Source organism: Amphibalanus amphitrite, unplaced genomic scaffold (assembly GCF_019059575.1).
Source record: "Amphibalanus amphitrite isolate SeventyFive unplaced genomic scaffold, NRLGWU_Aamphi_draft 000206F_arrow, whole genome shotgun sequence".
Classification (NCBI taxonomy): Eukaryota; Metazoa; Arthropoda; class Thecostraca; order Balanomorpha; family Balanidae; genus Amphibalanus; species Amphibalanus amphitrite.
In genome coordinates this window covers 358605-380177 of record NW_024881701.1, presented here as the reverse complement: position 1 = coordinate 380177, position 21573 = coordinate 358605, and the positions used below count along the sequence as shown (strand labels likewise).

The following is a 21573-nucleotide window of genomic DNA, read 5'->3' as shown; positions in this document are numbered from 1 at the left end:
CGTATACTAATTTTGACGGAAATCGCAGGGGCTCACCCAAATGACCTTGAAATTCAAACCTCCGTAACTTCGTAAATATGGCGGGCCGAGCTTAAATTTTGTGATATTCGTAATGAGGAGCATCTAGAGTGTCCGTACACAAATTTTGACGGAAATCGCAGGGGCTCTCCCGAATGACCTTGAAATTCAAACATCCGTAACTTCGTAAATATGGCGGGCCGAGCTTAGATTTTGGGTGCATCGTAATCAGGACGTTACGTACTATCCACTGACCAAGTTTGGTCCAAATCGTAGGGGCTCACCTGATTCCGAATCTTAGATTATAGATTAGGATTCACTTACATCTAACTTGACGACCGTGGATTATTTTTGTACCATTACTTGTTATGGGTATAGTAGCAGCTTTCAGTCGCTGTTCGCAACTGGCGCTCATTTGTTTAATTTCCAACTACCGATCAACGGGGATGGGTGGTTTGGAGGCATGATGTTGGATGGCTATGAAAAGCTTTTACAAACATTATGCCTAAAAAATATTTCAGAAAGCGGCTCCCGCATAAAGCGTTTCATTTTACGGTTTTGCTCTATGGAGGCTTATCCGTTGACCGCGAACCAAAATAAGGGCAATTTGTCTTTGACCTCGGAAAAGTGTCTGGTCACCTGACCTCTGGGCTCTGCTGGACCAAAAATAATCAAAGCGTAACCTTGCGACCTTCACAACACTGCTGACGTATAGTCCAGGGGACGAGTTAAGGTCCTCGTTTAGACCCCCTCGCCATCGTCGGCTTGAAAATTCATGGGCCCCAGCGGGCACTGGCTTACGCGCAGATTCACGGCATAGGCTTTTCGATTTCGGGATTCACATAAGCTTTTAAGAGCTTGTTTTGAAGCCCATATTTCAAAACTCATTGGTGGAAAACACTAAAAATCAGCCAGACCTCACCTGACCCTAGCTTCTCCAAATGTGTCACGAGATAAATTTCGAAATAAATCCAAAATGCCACAGACTTCGTTTCCAAGAAGTTCTAACAGATTCGAACTTTGTGTTTTGGGTCCTTGACCCACCATTGACGGTCGACGAATGACCTGACCATAATAGCAGATACCACCGGCTTAATGTTGTCTAGGCCAGCATCTTCATTTTTCGTGAAGCTATTATACTCGGTCAGGAACCGATCAGCTGTAGGAATCCGATCGACCCCCTCCCCCTCCCCTCCCCCCGGCCTCTAGGTACATTAGCTGCTGTAAAGACGCCAATAAGGACAAGGGTGGACCCGAAGAAGAGAAAGTTGAACACTAAACACACTAATATGTCCAAAATAAGCTATGGATTTACTTGGGGTACTACTAAGGACATGCGATGGGTAGTCTTGGGATTCGAGACGAGAATCTTGGGAAATTCTGGTCGAGATCTTGGGATGGAGCAAAAATGTGGATGGCATCACTGTTTGTAATACCTGCCGGCTGCCTGCGTCTGTTATTTGATTGTTGCCTGTAAATGTTCAATTAGGTAAATCTGCTCTTATCATGCATGCATATACCTATACCTAACAATAACAATACGGCCTTTTATGAGCTTAGAAGGATAGCAACTTGAAAATGTCCTAAGGAGCAGAAGAGTGTATTTTCCATTATTCCGTCCAGATTATTTGGCCTGCTGACCGCTCATTGACAACCCTAAGTGATGCGCAAGTGATGCGGTAGTGGTAAAGCTTAAGTGTCACATTTGTTTTTCCAACCAAGGAGAGGTGTCTTAACCCGCGCCCCACTGGGGGGGGGCTATTTATAGCCCCCCTCCCGTTTTTCTGCAATAACTTCCAAACCGCTTGACGAATCGACGCCAAACTTTCAGTACCTTCGGCTGCATCAATTTGACACCTTGTGTCAAAATTTGAACTTCGTAGCTACCATAGGTCGGCCGGAAATGACGTCAGAGTGACGTCATGTTCGTCCGATTTCGACGCAAAACATTGAACCACGGCAATCGCTCCCAAGAGCTCAGTTTTTAAGCTAGATCCAATTTCTTTGCATGAAAGAACTCAGAATTGACCGCGCTATCAAACTGCTATCTCGGATTTTCAAAATTTTGAAAATTTCGAAAATTTTATATAATAATATTCAAAATTTATATTTTTATATTTTTTTCAAAAAGTTTTTGACTTCGAAAAAACCGGAATATATGTGACAGAACGCATGATTATGACTAACTCTAGCAAGTTTTAGCTAAATATCTTCAAAAATGGCCAAGTTATACGCATTATTGCAAAAAATTCACAATTATTAATTTTTCAAATCAATTTTTCAGTACGTATTTGGCATCGTACACCAATATAAATGGCACCATCGTGTTCCTGAGCTCAAACTGCATCCAATAGACACCTTTTTTGTTGAAAAATTTCAACTTCAAAATTTGACCTTTTTTGACCTGAAAGTGACCTGACCTAAGCTAATTTCGACTCAAAATGACCTTGAATGACACAGACGACATCAAATTCGAAATCTATGGCCTAAATGGACCATAAAACATGTGTCACGTGACCGACGCATGATATAATATTTTCGTGACCTGTGATGACCTGACCCTGACCTGAAAATCAAAGTACAATTTTGGTACCCTCAAGGTATCTAGAGCATCTGTTCACGAGTGTGGAAACCAAAAATGAGCCTGATCTGACTTGTAAGACGGCGGCCAGAGCCCAAAATGTGAACAAGCCAAAGTGCTAATAATTTTTACTTTGACCTGACCTGTGACGTCATCGGTGACCTCGAGGTCAATGAAATTAGGTTTCGCTCGACAGTTTTTCCGGGGCTATCAGACGCCGTTTGAATTTTGACGATCGGCCCAGTAGTTTCGGAGTTAGGAGGGGGGGGGCTATGAATAGCCCCCCCCCCCCCCAGTAGGGCGTGTTATACACAGACCCCAGTGGGGCGCGGGTTAATCACCTGCAACCTAACCTACGGCACCTCTCCTTGGTCAGAAAAAGCAAGTGTGATACTGATGCCTGCTCTACTACTACCAGTTATGCTTTGTGTATCACTGACAAGTGACAAGTGCTTTCTCACCTTTGCAGGGCCTGCTAAGTAATGGATGTGCTGAGGCCTAATCTGGTATGGGTGGATGGCGCCTGCTACAGGGTCTCTCACTCCCAGCAGGCCGCCCATCAGGATGAGGACCCTGAGGACTTTATTCGTGGTAAGATGAGTGGAAGTGCTGGATGTTGTGGTCCAACGAAATGTAACTTAGCAGTGGTCCTCGTAACTTAAGATTGAGTAAGTTCACTCATGATCAGTGACGGCCCATTGGCTGGTACACCAGTTGCCATGTATAGGTATGTTGTGTTTCGCCTAATGGCTGCATTGGTTTCACAGGTGATGAGGATACAGAAACAGAAGAGGTGATGTCCTCTGCTGTAAAAATTGAGGAGTGGAAGGGCAAGTACAAGGCAGAGCTAGACATACCCAGGTATGTGCTATAGTTTTTCCCAGACCTTATAACCCATGTTGACCACCAAAGGTCAAGAAAATCAATTTGTTTGTGATAAATCTAGCAGTTAGCACTATACTCAGGATGCCCCTATCTCCAATTTTACTCGCGACTGCGATCACCCAATGCTGCCCCCCCCCCATTTTCTCAAGCAGACGACAGGTGCTTCCCCTCCTCACCTCCGTGTGCCCCACAGCGCCCTGTACGGATTTCTGATCGGCCGTAAGGGCAACTCTCTGCGACTGGTGAGAGACAACACCGGCTGCAAGGTGACCGTGCCGAAAGGCGCCGGGCCGCGCTCCAAGCCAGCCACCGTCGGTCAGTGCGGGTTAACTCTGTCAGGAGTTTCACGTTGTGCATGCACTGTACTGAGTATGAATCTGTGTTGTATTTCCGCTATTGTTAAGAGCTTCGATACAAGGACTGCAAATGTTTGTTTTAGTAGCGTTTTTGGCGTATTATTCCGATTTCTTCCCGATTTTTAACTTTTAAGAGTTCGGTCGTTTGGTTTCGGTAGACACCGCTGACACCGTGTCTGCATGAACCATCCTTTTTCAAACAGCAGACTTCTTCCATTCCTCCAGCAAACACTGCCTGTCACATTTTCTATGTACGGGGACTCCCTCCCTCTGACCTCCCCTCCCCCTCTCTCCCGTTCCTCAGAGGTGATTGGCGAGCAGCGGCGCGCGGTGGTGCGCGCCTGTAACATGCTGCTCATGTCGGCCGACCGCGGACGGCAGACGCTGGCACCCTCACACTTCATCGCCGTCCGGCTGACCACTCAGCACGTCCAGAACAGGATGGAGACGTTCAAGGTCGGTGGTGTGACGTCATAGTACTGTGACGATATAATGTCATTATTTAACCAAATTATTTCATAGTAATGTATCATAATTTATAGGAACGTATCGAAGTGACGTCCTATCGTAGTAACGTATCATAGGCAAGTATCGAAATGACGTTTCGTAATTCGTTGTAACGTATCACTGTCACCCATCGTAGTTACGTCTCGTAGTAATGTATCGTAGAAATGTATCATGGTAATTGGTAACATATTGTAGTAACGTAACATAGCATCATAGCATGGTAACTAACCATAATACCCTACAAATAGTTATATAGATTTTGGTGGTAACCTGTACCCTTTCCATGACTAACTATGCCGTCCGTCTGACGGCTCTCCATTACCCAGAAGCCACCACCTGACACCTCCCCTCTCCACCCCGGCAGAAGTCTGCGCTGGAGGTGGCCGCAGAGAGCCGCGGCGTGCGCCCCGAACTATTCCAGGACGGGCGCCGCCTTCACCTGACCCTGGTCATGGCCACGCTGCTCAGTGAGTCGGAGAGGACCGCCTTCTGCCGCGCGCTCAACAACCACGCCGACGAGCTGAGGTATGTGTCTTGGGAGGGGGGAAGGGTCATCGGTTAGAACTCATACACGTACTTGGGGTATGTTTAAGGGGTGGTGGTTAGGTTGGTGGTGTGGCAGGATCAGGAGAGAGAACGAAGACTGGAGAGGATGATGCCCATTGTTTTGATGGCAAACTTATGGTGGATGATGGAAAAATATTTGCCTATTTAATTTGTAATTTGACTTAATTCGTGGGTGGGTTTCGACTTGTCAGGATGCGCCAATAGCGTTACCCCACAAGTTGACCAACGCAACACCTAAGCTGGCACTCCCATCCACCCGACCGCCTCTCTGCCGGCCAGGGGTATGCTGCCGCCGTCCGGACTCTCCCTGCGGGTGCGTCAGCTCGACATCATGAACGACGACGAGAGCGAGGCGCGCGTGGTGTTTGCGCGCGTGCACGAGGGTGACGGCAGTGGTGCCATGCAGCGGCTGGCAGACCGCTGCATGGAGATCGCCTACGCAACCGGTAAGTTACGCGGGATGAAGGGAAAGAAAGGGAGGGAAGGAGGGAAAGGAGTGGACGTTGTAATATTGGGAATATTACCTCTGACCTTGAGGCTTGAGGAGACTAGGAAGGCTAGCTGGATATAATTGCTACCTATTGTACCCCAGAAAGGTATGGTTCATATCATAATATACACAAAGCAGTGTTAGGTACGAAGTGAGTTGTGACAGTGGGTGGAGACTTCCATTTCGCATCTAGTTAGACGCGTCTAAGCCTTAGACGCGTCTAGCTGGACGGCGGCTGCGTCTATCTGGCGACAGCTTACTCTAGATGCGTCTAGCTTGAAAGTATCCGGTCAACAGTTAGACGCCAAGTTAGACGCCAACTTGGACGCTTGCTCGTGCTCAGTTAGACGCCAGTTGGACGCCAATGGAAGTCTCCACCCATTACTCTATGGCACATTTCCAACTTCAAAGTAACCTAGCGTTGTGGGTGTGCGCCTAATTTCGTGGTGTTCCGGTAGCATTTTTACTTTCACCGTTCTTTTTCTGACTGTTTTTGGGCATATTTCTCGAAATCTAACCGCCTCCGTGTCTTGCCTGCCCACCAGGTCTATCAAAGAAGGAGTATGACCACGTCAAGCTGCACTGTACCGTCATGAACGTGTCATTCCTGGTGAAAAACATGGACGAGTCGTCTCCCGAGTATGCAAAGCTGCGCAAGTCCACCTTTGATGCCACCGCGATCATGAAGGTACGATATTTAGCTGGACGGGGCTGGGTATTGTGGCCATCGCGAAATTCATAGGGCTCCGGCTTAGGGCACATTCATTCATTTGACTTTCAGATGTGATATGATATTGTAATGTGACGTAGCTTACAAGTGCACAGGTAAAGTATGATCTAGCTGGTTGATCGTTTTCTGATCTGTTCTGTTTATCGTTTTCTGTTTCCAAGGGGCAACATCTAACCATAGCGCAGCCACCAGTAGACGATTCAATGACAGTCTGTAAACGCTGTATCCGATTTCTACACACTCCAGCTGACTAACCTGTGCCTCCCCGCAGGAGCTGAAGGAGTTTGACTTTGGTACGGTGAAGGTGGAGCAGCTGGAGGTGGTTCAGCGACACACACCGGCAGAGGACGGCTTCTACCTGCCCATCGGAGCCGTCAGTCTCGGCCCGGCGCCGGCCGCTGAGGCCTAGGCGGCCCACAGGGCACAGACTGGTCTCAGAGGTGGGCACAGTGCCGTCAGTCCCGGCCGCTGAGGCCTAGGCGGCCCACACACACTCGTCTCAGAGGTGGGCACAGCGCCCTCAGGTTCCGACGGCGGCCTCAGGATGTGGAGCCGATCCGATATGAGCCAGGTTCACTGGGAGGTGAGCTGCCGTGGAATCATTTGACGCGGTCAGTTTAGAGTTGGCGCATTGGCGGTTGTTCATAGCTCAGACTGGCGTTTTTAATGTGTACTACGGCGATGTGCCGGGAAATTCGTTACGATTGTTGTGAGTACTGATTAATGGTGCATGTCGTGAACATTGGGCAGGGGTATAGACTTGCTTTCCCGCCTATGTATTGTGATACACGTGTTGATCGTTATTGATGCTGACTACAGCGGCTTTGATATTTGCTAGTTTTTTTTTTCAGTGTTCATGCTCATATTGACCCACTTACATTCCCTCGAGTTCCATTGCATCATAAGACTTGTGCAGTGTGCAGACATCTTCAGCAGTCATAGATACCATAACGAACCGGATCGAATAATTTATTCCAGCGATAATCATGATACTGTAAAAGAGAGCGAAATCATGACACCAACGGAACCTCTCGGTTATCGGGTGGAAAGACCGCAAACCATAACGCACGAGGCGGTACGAGTAAAACAAAACCACCGTCCGGTTGTCGCCTCTCACGAACACAGCCATACAAAAACAAACCAAACGCGCATACGGCTCTCAATGCTAAAACTAAATCCCCAAATGGAGAGAAAATATTCCGCTCGTAATAAAAATGCAGCTCGCTCGATCCTCTCGATCACACGTGTTTCTATAAAAGCAGTCTACATATATCACACGACAGCGGCAGCCGAGGAAATGCAATGGTGAGACGAGCGCGCACAATGGAATGGTTCACAGGCACATATGACCAACACTGGATGAGTATCAGGTATGCTTAACAGCAACGACGCGACGCGGGCCCGGCTCGTCCCGGCGGCTATCACAGAACCACGGGGCGCGGGGCGCCGTCTCCGGACCGCCCCGCTGCACCGTGATCACACCGGCGGCCGCGCCGCCGCGCCGGCGCCGCCCCGCACTGGTCTCCAACGGCCAACAACACACAGCCGCGCCGGTCCAGCGTCCAACAGCCAAATCACACCGCCGTGCGGCGGGCACCTCGCCACCACCGCTGCAGTGGCGCCGCCCGCGGCCGCTACACGAAGCACGCGTCGGCCCGGTGCGTCCGGACCTGGAGCCGCAGCGAGGCGATGGCCTGCGCCATCTTCTTCTGGTGTCCGACCAGCGTGACGCCGACGGCGACCAGGTCTGGCTCGGTGAGCCGCGCCGCCGCGTCCAGCGACGTGACGCCGGCGCGCTGCAGGTTCTCCAGGTAGCGGCTCATTTTGATGGAGGCCAGCCAGGCCTCCAGACTGGTGAGGGTGGCCGGGTCGGCGGCCGGCGGCCACAGCGAGCCGGCGCTCCTGCGGCGGAACACGGGGGAGGTCACACATATGGAACATCAACATAGAACGGTCACAGACTAGCCCGGCGCTCTTGCGGGGAGACGTGGGAGGTCACACACAGGGGAACATCAACACAGAACCACCACAGAACGTTCCAGCGCCAGCCGTCAACGTGGTGAAACAAGGGAGGTTACACATGGGGAAACCTCGCCACATACAGGGCGGTCACAGCGAGCCGGTACAACAGGGGAGGTCACACAAGAATGTTCCACCACAGGGAGCTCGCATATGAGAAACACGCCACAGGGCGTTTCACCTAACATCAAAACAAGCTGGCGGCTGCCGTGTCTGCTTCGATAATCCTCCACACGGATTGTCAACACCACTCGCTGACATTTTCTATAACCCCTGACTCACCTGTTGGGTGCCACCTTGCGCAGCGTCTCGGGACAGTTGATGAGGCTGTCCAGCGTGCGCACGATGCTGGCGAACGGCGGCCGATGGGCGCGCTCCTTCTGCCAGCAGTCCAGCATCAGCTGGTGCAGCGCCTCCGGGCAGTCCATCGGCGCCGGCAGCCTGCACGAGGCACACAGACGGGCGACGTTAGGGGAGAGCTCGATCGGTGATTGGTGATTATTGGTGCTGATTCATTCATTACTTAATTCGATGATTTACATGGATACGAAGATATTCATGAAGTAATTTATTCGTTGGTAAACAATGCATTACATCAAGTTTCCATTCATTGGTACGAATATTAATTCATTCATCCAGGAATTCATCATTTGAAACGGATTCAAACTTATTCATTGTCATTTTTATTGTTACTTCAAAATGGTACGTAACTGATCCACAATGCACGTTACACCTGATCGGCACGCAATCTCCTAGCGGTGTCTGGTCTACATTTCTCATTTCTGCATGTTGCATCTCTACACTCCTCGCCCCATATCCACCCGCACCCCACAGCCCCATCTCCTAGCTCCTCCCGCCCTCACCTGTATCCCTTCTCTATGCTCTTGATGACGTCCTGGTTGCTCCAGTTCCAGTAGGGCCGCTCTCCGTACGACATCACCTCCCACGCCACGATGCCGAAGCTCCACACGTCCGACGTGGAGGTGAACTTGCGGAAGGCGATGGCCTCCGGCGCGGTCCACCGTACCGGGATCTTACCGCCCTGCGAAGATAGATAGAGGACGTGAGGACACATTGAACGATTTTAAATGGCCTAGCTGAGAAGTTATCACTGGTAGGTGGAATAAGCTGTATGGTAACAATAATTGTGCATATGTATAGTAAAATGACATGACATACATTAGAGTATATCGAGGTGAGGTCAACTATTCATCAACAGCAAACATGAGGCCGAAGTTTCCTTTCCACAACTCCTGAAAGACTCCTGAATCATCCATTTGCATTGGCCTCCCAAACTAACTCAAACAGCCCCAGTCATCCCACTCGTCCATTCCCTCCAGGTCCAGGCTCCATATCACTTCCCACACACTGTCCCGCCCCCCGACTGACCCGCGTGGTGTAGGCACCCTCCTTGGACGCCTCGATCTCCCGGCTCAGTCCGAAGTCGGCGATCTTGCAGACCAGCTGGGCGTTGACCAGCACGTTGCGGGCGGCCAGGTCCCGATGCACATAGTTCATCTCGGAAAGGTACTGCATGCCCGAGGCCACGCAGCGCAGCATGGCGACCAGCTGCAGAATCTGGAACTGGCCGTCGTTCGCCTGTTGAGAGCAGGGAAGGGTGTCAGAGACCGAGAGAGAATGAGCTGTCAGAAAGGGGATAATATCGGTCAATTATACCTATCGGGAAAACTCGCGAGGCTAAAAATAGGTTGTTGCACGATGACAGGTAGGTGTGCGAATCACTTTACAAATGATCAGAGGCCGATGCATCATCAGAACACCTGTCCGACTTTCTTTCATTGTCACCTACACAAACACTTGATAGTTGATAAACCCAAACACCAATCACACCCAATCAGCGGCTCCACCCCACTCGCCCCCACGCACCGCCGCGCCGCCCTCATCACCTTGAGGAATGTGTCCAGGCTGCCGTTCTCCATAAACTCGGTGATGATCATCACCGGGTTGCTCTTGGTCACCACGCCCTGAAGGAAGATGACGTTCGGGTGCTGGAACTGGCCCATGATGGACGCCTCAGTCAGGAAATCCACCTTGGCCTTCTCAGAGGTGCCCGGCTTCAGAGTCTTGATGGCTACCGTGACATCCTGAGAAGATAGGGAGCACCTGGTGAGGCTAGGCCGGGGTTGGTCGATACTGGGTGGACCACACGATATGACGATATGGCATTGTTTCGGTGTTCTGAGATCACAGACGGAAAGTCAATGAGCCTAAAAATAAACGTGCATATTCTATTAATAGACTGCAGGAAAACACACCAAGATGGTTTGCAAGATTATCTAAAAATAGGCCAGACAGACCAAACTGTCAAATAGGCAACCAAGTAGACTGTGGACAAACAAAAATACGTTCACTAGGCAGGCGACTGACTACCGGGAGGAAAATCGACAAAGAAGGGAACCCTTCCACCATACATTATCCCCTGCCCTAATTATCATGAGTTTTCCACAACTCACCACGAGCTTCAATAATCGCCATGAATTCCCCTAACTCACTATGAGTTCCTTTAACTCACCGTGAGTTTCCCATAACTCACCACGAGTTTCCATAGCTCGCCATGAGTTCCCCACAACTCACCATGAGTTTGCCCCTGCAGACGTCTCCGAACTCGCCTCCGCCGATCACCGCCTCGATGATGATGTGAGACGCGTCGATCTCTCTGGCGAACTCACGTATCGCCTGGTTCGGGTCCTCGTACGTGTGCGGGTCGATGTAGGTCCGCTGGTGGGTCACAGGGCTGAACGCGGGCGACGTCACTGAAAAATAGACGCAGATGTTGAGGGTTATTCAACGAAAGGGTCGCTGGGGATCTAGATGGAGAGGACATTGAAGTCTTATAGTCTTTATCTTTAACGCCACGCATATAAGAACTAAATGGAAAAATAAGATTTTGCAGACACTTATCTCACTCTAAAAAAAAACTCCGCTTCTTCTGCCATTTAGAGAGATGATATTGTGGAAAAGGAGCGTTGAAATGGGACACCACAGCTGACATTGTGCAATATGAATCAGATCACCGGAATCAGTCAAACCACGAGCCCCGGATAGTCTGCGGATCTTACCACACGCTAGTACCGGACTACCGCCACTTCTCAGAACAGGGATCAGCAGTGGCCGGGGTATGTGAGGAGAGGATCCCTGTTCTAACGGGAGCCGCTATCAGCGGAAACTGAGCAGGCCAGGATTAGTGGTCGCTGAAGGGCGGCTCTGGCGGTCAGCAGGGCAGAGGTTCGTGATCGCGAGTGATGGGAGGCGGCGGATTAGAAAAATAATGGGAGCAGACGGAGCCGGGGTCCGAGACCAAATGTGGGGGCTTTACGTCAAACAGACAATGTTTGAGAATGAATCATTGAGTCAGAGGAAAGAGAGAAACGGCACTGAAGTCACGCAAAAGAATAACTAGATAAAATAATCGGTGAAATGATTCACTTTCCGAGATGACTCGGCAAAAATAAACCACAAACTCTTCCGCTATTCGCTAAGCAGCAAAATCAGCTCGAAAACCGCGAAAGCATTGGTGGCACACAAACCCAAAATGCATTCGCAAATCCCTTGACTAAGAGCCGAGCGAGCGAACCCGTCATGCTCTAACGTCCGTTCTACCCCGTGTAATAGCCCCGGTCCAACCTCTCAGCGTCTATGCCACTCACATGCTGTGGACGGTGTCTGTACCGGGGTGTTCAGTCCCATCTGCATCGCTGTAACAAACACACACCACACGGTTATCATGGGCACTGGCAGAGTTTACGGGGTCAGATGGCAGTCGTATTGTCATTATCAACACGGCTCTCGGGTTAACGGCGTACTCGGATGAGACTATATTGTTACTAACGATTCCGTGATACCGGAGCACACAAAGTCGGAGAGACACCATAGAGCAATATCGAAACGTCTCCTGGGGGGCACAATGTCCTCAGCGGGACAGGCAAGGCGACAGGAACGGTCAAACCCAGTGGCTGTACTGGGAACTCGCTCAGAAAGGTTTCAACAGCTGCAGTGACCGTAGTCAGACCTTTTCTAACCAAGGAAACCCATATCCCACAATGATGATACTATAATAACAATTAATTATTTGAGATGTAATTTATAATCGACGCCAGGCACGAACAATAATAATCAGCGTACATTTGCATTGACTTGTAACAAAAAAGTAAAATAAAACATAGGTAATAAAATATAAATAAAATAAATAAGGGCAGCTCGCGCATTTCACGCCAGACCTAGTTCAAGCTGGCTACTAACCCGACACCCCATCGCAGCACGGAACCTTTCCCTCCACACAAGTAGGCGCTCTCAAAGCCTATCTAGTGCTCGGCTCAGTGAGCAGGTGGTGTAGCGTGCGGCCGCTCCGCCCATCGGCACCACATCAGCTGACCATCACCCCTCGACCCTCCTCCCCCCCCCCCGACCGACCACCAGCCGGTACCGGGCAGTCTGACCACCGCCCCAACGTCCGACTTTCCACCGGTTCAGCCAGGGTTCAGCCCGCTGAATTAGCCCCACTCTCACACACTGGGAGGCTGATGGTGTGAAATAACTAGAATTGTTGGAGGGTAAACCCGACTGGCGGGGTTGCATCAGAAAGATGCCAGAACTTACCCAGGCCGTTGTGGTAGCCCATGGAGCCGACGTCCCTGGGCCGCTTCTTGTGCGGATTCTCCATGCTGCGACTGTGACAAAGCACACAGGGTAAGGTGGTTGGTGAGGTGAAGTGGAGCACATGTGTAAATGCATGCTTACGCAAAACCGTCTAATCTCATCCCCTGTTAGTAACCCTGAGAGGTAGCGGTTGGAGCTACTGCACATTGATAAATTATCCAAGAAAACCATGCTCATTAAACAAAAAAAGATCAAAGCATACAAACGGATTCGTCTCCCTTAGGCCGGGGATGCATCCCTTTCAACGCTTTACGATCACAAAAAAACTTGGTCGCTAAATGTCGTAACGCACTGCGTATCATATTGTCGTATCCTACATAAGCGCACTACCGGGGTCTCACCTCTTGACGAACAGCACGGCCACAACGATGACGACGGCGAGGAGGACGCCGACGGCTACCGAGACGCCGGCGATCACCTCGACGTTCATACCGCCGCCATTGGCGCCCGAGCCGCCCAGGTACGCTGGGGGTAGGTGAGGTAAGTCAGTGGGGACAGATGACAGGTTCTAGGTCCTTATACGTAAACTTGAGATAGGCGCGGGTAAGTGAACGCAGATACGACCAGCCGCTGCACCTCTAACATACGATGAGGGAGTAGGTGGGGGCATGGGAGTGAGTGGGGTTCAATAAGCCACCGCCAAGTAGATGGAACGCTGAACAGGGATGTGGGAGAAGTTCAGTGACGACGCAGCAAACCATTGCAAATCCCAGCTACGCTGAAGGCAGCCGCAGGGGTGAATAGGTAAGGGCAAGGCCACGACCCGAGTTTCCATGGGACTTAACTGATCGTCAGCACTACGAAACACTGATCAAGTTGGACAAACCCAAAGAGTCTGAGACATCAACTGAAAGTTGCAATTGCCACTGACAGATAGCCTCGAGCATCAGACAGCGCTCGCAGCTCCAAGTTGGTGTGAAACTACCGTCACTTCGACGCAATGCTGCCCGCTTGGGGCACAAACTCATCCAAACTGTTGCCGACAGCGCTCCCATTTGATAAATTTAGCCAGATACCCGGGGATGATGCTATAATGGTTTCAGTTCGCAAACACATCAACACAGCTGAAATACCCGGAGATAGACGGCCTTGTCCGGAAAGGGATTAGCGCTGCTGCCCTCCCTCGCTCACTCTCTCCCTCCAGCTCTCATACCACTCTCCCCTCATCGCTTTATCAGCCTCTCCCTCTCCCTCTCCCTCCCTCTCTCTCTCTCTCTCTCTCTCTCTCTCTCTCTCTCCCTCTCTCTCTCTCTCTCTCTCTCTCTCTCTCCACTCCCTCCCTCTCTCCCCTCTCACCGGAGTCGGCCGCCGGCCCGGTGGTGGTGTACAGCGGCCGGCTGTACTCGCTCCAGCCGCGGGCGGTACGAGCCCGCACCTGGAACCCGTACTCGGTGTTCAGTCTCAGACCGGTGACCGTGGCACTGGCTGAGTCCGAGAACACGCTGCTGCTGTTGGCGCCCTCACTCTGCCGGAGAGAGAGGGGCAGGGGTCAGACAGTCGGACAGGTACAGAGTTTCATAGAACACCTTAGGAGGATCCAGAGACGAGCTAAAGCAAACAAGAAAGCCTTAGAAGAGGAAAACATGTTTGCATGCTTTTGATCTTGAAAGAACGCAGAGCAAGACGATGCATTTATTGTGGAGGTAATCCTTCCCTAGATTTCCCATAAGGCTGTAATTCAGTCATTCAGGCATTCTTCATTTAGTTAATAAACGAACAAAGGCGCACTTCACTTCGTTAGTTTAAGCTTATTATAACGTCAAACAAGTGACGAATGACTAAACTGACTGTCACTAATTTCTTCCGTTCTCCAATAAGCAGAGCCCATTTTAAATTCGCGATTCGACACATTAAAAATACCACTTATAGGATTGGACAGCGCTCGTGTTTAACAACTACCTCCTTCGCTCTGCGACCTCAAAGCCACCAAACCATCTTCCATTTTCCTCACGAGCGATATTAAACACTTTGGCAACAGGCGTGTTCCCCATACAAACGACTCATATAACAGTTCGCCCCACCACCGGCCCAGATGGCAGGCGATTGTGACAGTCTTCACACGAGCTGCGCTCCTTTTGAACCAAAGGGTAGCGTTAATTACCGTTATAAGATTCCAAAGATTTATTACCAGCCGCCAAACGTCTGACACTACGTAAATTGCATCAGTGAACTTGATTTGAGCGATAGCAGACTTCAGCAGACGCGAGTTTCTCGGACAAAGCCTGGTAGTTCCCGATTCTGGAAAACTAACCCCGCCAGAATGAGCTTGGACGTTAGCCATAAATCTTCGCCGGCTGCCTGGTTAAACTGCAATTGGGTGGTCTGACGGACAGCATGTGCAGATTGTGACACGGCGCTGCCTCTCTGGCACATACCTTGGTGAAGTAGCGTGCCTCGTACTTGAGAACGGCATCCTCCGGGTCGGAGGGCGGCCTCCAGCTGAGCAGAGCCTCCGAGGGACGGAGCAGGGTGACACGGACCTCCGAAACCATCGACGGAACTGTGACATAGGGGAGGTCACGTCAGGTCAGGTCAGGATAGTAGGCGACACGCTTGCAGGTTCCATAACAAAATGTGTGATATACCGATGCTACTCGACCAAGACGATCGTCGAGATTGATCATCAAATACTTTTTCTACTTACACATCATTTGACAATTAACGTCGCATTGACAATGAACAAGCATCCCCCTCCCAGCGTCGCCCGCGACTGACCTGCCCCGGAGGCGTGTGTGGTGACCTCGAGGTCAGCATGTTCGTCCTCTGCCGGTGACACTGCCGACACGCCGTTCTGGGCCGACACAGAGATCTGGTAGGTGGTGGCCGCGCTTAGACCCGACACCGTCACACGCGTCGAGTTCAGACCCGTCTGTGAAGAGAGAAACATTGCGCGGGGTTATTGATGTGTGTGTGTGTGGGGGGGGGGGGCATTTTAGCATTTTTGTGGTCTTAAATGGTGTCTAAATAAAGCCATATAACGAGAAAGAGTTAACGAGCAATAAGCATGTTTCAAAACAGGAAAATGACATATTCATGGCCATTTTCAACATAAAAAGATGAAAATTACGACCAACCTTGATAGCTGAGCACTAAGCAGTCATAATTTTAATCACCAACAGTCCATGGTTCATAATCGTATTGTGTTTAAGGAGGAAAGACGGATATTTTCATCCGACCAGCAAAAAGAGAACTTCACGCGAGAATAATAAAACCGACGTTACGATATTTCACAGAAGACATTGAGCGGACCTTGACGATGAACATGTGATATTAACGAACAACGTGATAACTAGCAGAAAAATACATTAATAGGCCACATGCATGCACATTTCACGCAAAAATAACACCATGGAAGGCGATGACAAAACAATAGTGCCCTGATTAGGGTAAGCAGGTCGATAGGTCCGTTTACAGCCTGTCCTCAGAGAGATCCGCCTCTGTCCTGTTACATTTAACAGACATTTAACAGCAAGGCAGTTTCGAGCATCGAGTTGGACAGCGGCTATGAGCTGGCAGTGTTCCGATGAGGCGTGATAAACTGCCCATGATGCGCCTTTTTATGTTCCAGTCAGGGATACTTAGTTTAGAAAATGTTTGACCGATGCCTGTAGGGTGTACGGAATGTAAGCCGTCGCGATACCGCTGTTCGTTCGAAGTATAAATCGAGCATTGGATGGGCTCCCTGGATGGACCGCCGTCAAGTGGTGGGGAGTGTGGACCGACGACGTCAGTCAACCGGTCCGCCCTGCCGGGGGAGACCCGGCGGGGAAACCAAACGGTCCAACTGCGCCCTCTCCGAGAGGCGCCTGGCGATCCCTGCCCGATCGTCGCTGTCGTCTCGTCGCTACGTCGCCCGGACTCCAACTTCAACGGACTCGGACTTCACCGGCACCATCGACTCCAGTTTCACGCGCGGGGCCGCGTTATGCCCACTGGCGGGACCGTACCTGCGCTCGCAGCGCGGGGCGGCCCTGCTAGATGAGTAGCAGCCCGGCAGTGTCCGCCCCCGTGAGCACCGACGGGGGTGGTGGCCGCGGGGCGGGAGGCCCCGGAGGCCGGAGAAGAGCCCGCAACAGACGCTACCACAGGAACCGACAACAGCGCAGTCTCCTGCACCTGGTGTGCTGGAACGCGAACGGGCTACAACCCAAGGTTGGTGAGCTCGAACGCTGGCTCCTGTCAAACAAGGCGGATGTGGTAGCAGTTCAAGAGGGTCAGTTCTCCCGGTCTGCAACGAGGATCCGGGGCTTCCAGCCTCCAGTGGTCACCAGACGGACACGAGGACGACTCACAGGTGCACCGTCTGTCAAGGGTGGGGACGTGGCGGTCTACGTTCGCGCGGGAATCCACTTCACCCCCCCTGACGGACCGTCCCCTCGCCGCTGCGGATGACTCGACGGAGATCTGCGGCGTGAAGATACTGGGTAACCGCCCGCTGGATATCTGGTGTCTGTACCGCCCGCCCCTTCGATCATCAGCGGAGGACCAACGAGAGGACCACTTCGAGCCAGACCTTCTCCCCAATGATGACAACTCCATCGTGGTGGGGGACTTCAACGCCCACCATCCTCTGTGGGACTCGACCTGTGATGCGGCGGATGACGTGGGGGATCGAGTGGCGACCTGGCTGGACCGGACCGGCTGGACGGTCCTCAACTCTGGAGAAGCGACCAGAGTGGACAGTCAGACGGCACCGGACATCGCGGTGTGCGCCCTCTCCCTGGCCCGCCGCACATCATCGCTCGGTAGCGACCACCGGGTGATGAAGATGACTGTGCGGAGCGGTTTCAGCAGCTCAAGACGAGTCCGCAAGGCCCGGTGGGCTTTCAAGAAAGCCGACTGGTCAGCCTGGTCTTCGGAGTGCGAAGCGGCCCTGGCAGACCCTCCTCGGGGTGCAACGGCACAGCAGCTGTGCACGCGCTTCACTGCGGCTCTACAGAAAGCCAGCGCGCGACACATCCCTCGTGGGGCGCGCGCTGATCCGAAGCCCTGGGCTACAGACCCGGAGCTGGAGGAGGCCATCGCGGACCGCCGTTCAGCACAGGCCCGAGTGGACCCCGCAGTCCCCGAGACGATCCAGCGCTATGTTGAAGCCAGACGACGAGCGGCGGAGGTGGAGGCGAGAGTCTCCCGCCAACGATTCCACCAGATGGTATCCGAGGAGCTGAACAAGCCCAACAGCATCGGCCGAGTGTCGAAGATCCTCAAACGATGGGAAGGTGCGACCGACGACGACCACAGAGACGGCCAGGCTATGGAACACGGAGGACGCCTCCTAGTCAAGGACGGCGACAAGGCCGACGCCTTCTGTCAAACATACGCCTGGGTCTCACGCCAAGTAAGGGTTCCCAAGGTCGACCGCCTGGCGAAGCAGCAGAGGAAGGCCCTCACCCCGTCCACGTGCCGAGAGTGTGACGGCGCCCGTGTGGGATGCTGCGGAGCCTTCAGCATGGACGAACTGGTCCGGCAGCTGAACTCTCTCAAGTTGAGGAAGACACCCGGTCCCGACGGCATCACGGCTGAGATGCTCCTCCACCTGGGCCCTACCGCGCGACGGGAACTCCTGCACGCCATCAACAGCAGCTGGCAAGAAGGAGCCGTCCCACGTGAGTGGCGCCAGGCCACAATCTGCCCTATCCCAAAGGCCGGGAAGGACAAACGCCTGATCTCCTCATACCGACCGATCGCGCTCACCAGTCACGTCTCCAAGCTGGTCGAACGACTAGTCCTCAGCAGGTTGAACCACGTTGTAGCGGCCCGGAACCTAATCCCACCCGAACAGGTGGGCTTCCGTGAGGGCCGCTCCGTGGAGGACAGCCTGGGGCGACTGGTGCAGCAGGTTCAGGACGGATGGCAGCGCCCGCGATCGCGTAAGAAGCAGCCAGCGGACGGCGAGACGGCCCAACGCTACGTCCTGACGGCGTTCGACTTCTCCCGAGCCTACGACACGGTGGATCATCGGCTACTCCGCGTCCGACTGTTGCAACAAGGCATACCACTCTGCCTCATCACCTGGATCTGGAGCTTCCTCCGCGACCGCCGAGCTCACACAGAAGTTAATGGCACCAAGAGCCGCGAGCGAATCTTCAGAGCAGGTCTGCCACAGGGAACCGTGTTGGCGCCGACCCTGTTCCTGTTATGGGCGGCGCCACTGGCAGACGCCCTGAAGAAGATCCCAGGCACGACGCCGTACATGTACGCCGACGACACGGCGACGCTGTGCTCTGGCAACACCATCCTGGTCGCACGGCGGAGAGCCCAGCAAGCGGCTGATGTTCTGGTGCAGTGGGCCCTCGCCTCGAAGATGAGGGTGGCGAGCGAAAAAAACTCAGGTGCTGGTCCTCTCTCAAGCCCCCAAGGACGCAGTCGACTGCTACATCAAGGTAGCAGGGGAGACCGTGGCCGCGGGCGCCCAGCTGAAACTCCTTGGAGTTACTCTAGACCGCACCCTCCACTTCGGGGCGCACTGCAGAAATCTGCGACAGAAGACTCGTCCCCGGATAGCCCAGCTCAAGAGGCTAACTGGGCGTGACTGGGGCCTCCGAGAACAGCAACTTCGAGCGGTGGCCAATGGATATGTCAGGGGCCCCCAAGAACATGCTGCTGCGGCCTGGCTGCCTGCCACACCCGCTTCCCACGTCGAGATCCTCGAACGTGAAGTGCGGGCGGCCGCGCGCGTGATCACGGGCTGCCCCGTCTCAACACGGACCCACGCGCTGCTGGCGGAAGCCGGTATGCCCCCGGTCTCGGAGCGGCGTCTCTCGCTGGCGGCCCGCTTCCTGGCCAAGGCGAGAGCCCTGCCGCGCGAGGACCCGCTCCGCACCGTCGCCGACGAGGTGGTGCCGGCGCGCCTGTCCTCCGTCACTGGTTGGAGACAGGTGGGCATGGAGGTTTGGGAGGCGGCTGGCGTGTCGTCGCCAATCGAGCCCATCCTCGCTAGCCGGCAACCCCCATGGGTGACCACGAACGGCGTGACCTTCCGCCTGGACGTCGGGCCCGGCCTCCCGCCGAGAGCAGCATCTGCCCAGACGAAGCTGGAGGTAGCTACTCTCCACCTGAGCGGCCTCCCACAATGCGCCACGTGGGTATGGACGGACGGCGCGGCCGACCGAGGAGTCGCCAGCGGAGGTGCTGGAGCTCTGCTCGAGCTGCCGGACGGCGAGACCCGGGAGCTGCGGGTCGCTGCCGGCAAACTCTGCTCGAGCTACAGGGCGGAGCTCGTAGCCCTCAACGCAGCACTCGAGTACCTGCGACAGCACCCGGCGCACACAGAGGATCCAGTGGTGGTCTGCAAAGACTCTCAAGCGGCTCTCCGAAGGCTGCAGGAGGGGCCGTCTGCGCAGTCATCGCCCCTCGCAACTGCGATCTGGGACAGCCTGCTGGAGCTGTCGTCGAGCGGTCGCCGGGTCCTCCTACAGTGGATACCGTCCCACTGCGGAATCCCGGGGAATGAGCGCGCGGACCAACTCGCCAAAGATGCCTCAACTCTCCCCCAAGAAGACGTCCCTGTTGACGTGACCACGGTCTACCGAGCTGCGGCGAGACTCGCGCGTGCCCGTACCACCAACCAGTGGCCTCCTGGCTGGTACCGCACGCTGATGGAGGGGCGTCCCCCGCCGCCGGTTCGTGGACCCAACAGGCTGGACGCAGTGGAGACTCACCAACTACGAGCAGGACACTGGTCCGGGTCAGCCCAGTACCTGCACAGAATCGGGCGGCACCCATCGCCGGAGTGCGCCCAGTGCAGTGATCGGGGATGCCGGGCAGGATGGTGCCGCGCCTGCGGCGAAGAGGCCGACACCCCGGACCATGTCCTTCTGCGGTGCCCGGCGCTGATGAACGCCCGGCTCCGCATCTTCGGCACCATCTTCCCGAGCCTGAGCGACGTGCGACGGGACGACGCGGTGGCGGCCCTGGCGAGGGTCGCCAGGTACCTCCAGAGCCGTTAGGCTACAGCTCACCAGAGCCTGGAGGGACAACACAACAACAACAGCATTGGATGGATTAATAATCCCAGAACGATTACTAAGCCCATTGGCAGCTGTCAGTCTAGCTTCCTACCTCACCTCGTAGGGTGTCTCCGGTAGGTACCCACCTGCGCGGGGCTGAAGGTGACGTCGGCTCCACACTGGCGGCACTTCACGCTGTAGCTGGTGTCCCCGGGCCGGCCGCCGTTTAGCTCTGGCGCGCTCCACACCAGCACCGCCGAGTTCTGGTCCACAAACTCGGCACGGAGCTGCTGCGGCGCCGACGGAGGGCCTGGGGGCACGACAGGTCAGGGCAGGTCAGGTCACAGGTCAGGTCACAGGTCAGGTCACAGGTCAGGTCACAGGTCAGGCCACAGGTCAGGTCACAGGTCAGGTCACAGTCAGGTCATAGTGTGACGGTGGAAGACTTAGGGCCACGACAGGTCAGGTCCAGTTAGGTCAGGTCAGGTCACAAGGTACCTGTAGCAAAGCTGTGGTCACGACAGGTCAGACCACGAGGTGCCGGTGACGGACCTGAGGTAGCGGCAGGTCATGTGAGGTCAGCTCAAGTCAACGCAGACTCATAGTTCAAACACGTGTGACGTGCGTCATGCGAAAAGGATTGTAAGTCACACGGTGGCCCAATGTAGTTCGTCCATTTTGTGTTATAGATTTCATGCATCACTACTCCTCCATCGTCACGCTCAGTTTTCACTTCAGTGAACTTCAAGCCGTTTACATAACTAAAAACAACAGCCTTCACTACAAACGCGGTT

At 53.5% G+C, this 21573-nt stretch overlaps 2 protein-coding genes across 11 annotated transcripts in view; one reads left to right on the top strand and one right to left on the bottom strand.

The window, feature by feature from the left end:
- Positions 1–242: 242 nt before the first annotated feature.
- LOC122385044 (activating signal cointegrator 1 complex subunit 1-like) lies at positions 243–6967 on the top strand. Of its 10 annotated transcripts, none has more exons than XM_043373013.1 (9): positions 243–258; positions 3069–3190; positions 3367–3460; positions 3678–3799; positions 4145–4296; positions 4712–4872; positions 5194–5360; positions 5950–6092; positions 6406–6967. In XM_043373013.1, the coding sequence occupies exons 2-9, from the start codon at positions 3082–3084 to the stop codon at positions 6541–6543; spliced, it is 1086 nt and encodes a 361-aa protein (XP_043228948.1). In that variant the 5' UTR covers positions 243–258; positions 3069–3081; the 3' UTR covers positions 6544–6967. The 10 variants fall into 10 exon arrangements, with proteins under 10 accessions (XP_043228948.1, XP_043228946.1, XP_043228949.1 ...); XM_043373011.1 differs by lacking the exon at positions 243–258 and adding an exon at positions 275–290; XM_043373014.1 differs by lacking the exon at positions 243–258 and adding an exon at positions 414–435.
- A 119-nt stretch (positions 6968–7086) lies between these two features.
- Positions 7087–21573, bottom strand: part of LOC122385043 (ephrin type-B receptor 1-B-like) — a 67442-nt gene continuing 52955 nt past the window's right edge. Inside the window, exons 6-18 of the mRNA XM_043373006.1 lie at positions 20926–21089; positions 15546–15699; positions 15206–15330; positions 14127–14295; positions 13172–13295; positions 12771–12841; positions 11822–11869; positions 10749–10927; positions 10061–10258; positions 9543–9752; positions 9017–9195; positions 8436–8594; positions 7087–8036 (exon numbers count right to left, since the gene is read on the bottom strand). Of these exons, the coding sequence (XP_043228941.1) occupies positions 7769–8036; positions 8436–8594; positions 9017–9195; positions 9543–9752; positions 10061–10258; positions 10749–10927; positions 11822–11869; positions 12771–12841; positions 13172–13295; positions 14127–14295; positions 15206–15330; positions 15546–15699; positions 20926–21089 (2048 nt within the window). The 3' untranslated portion in view covers positions 7087–7768. The remainder of the gene's footprint in view (positions 8037–8435; positions 8595–9016; positions 9196–9542; positions 9753–10060; positions 10259–10748; positions 10928–11821; positions 11870–12770; positions 12842–13171; positions 13296–14126; positions 14296–15205; positions 15331–15545; positions 15700–20925; positions 21090–21573) is intronic.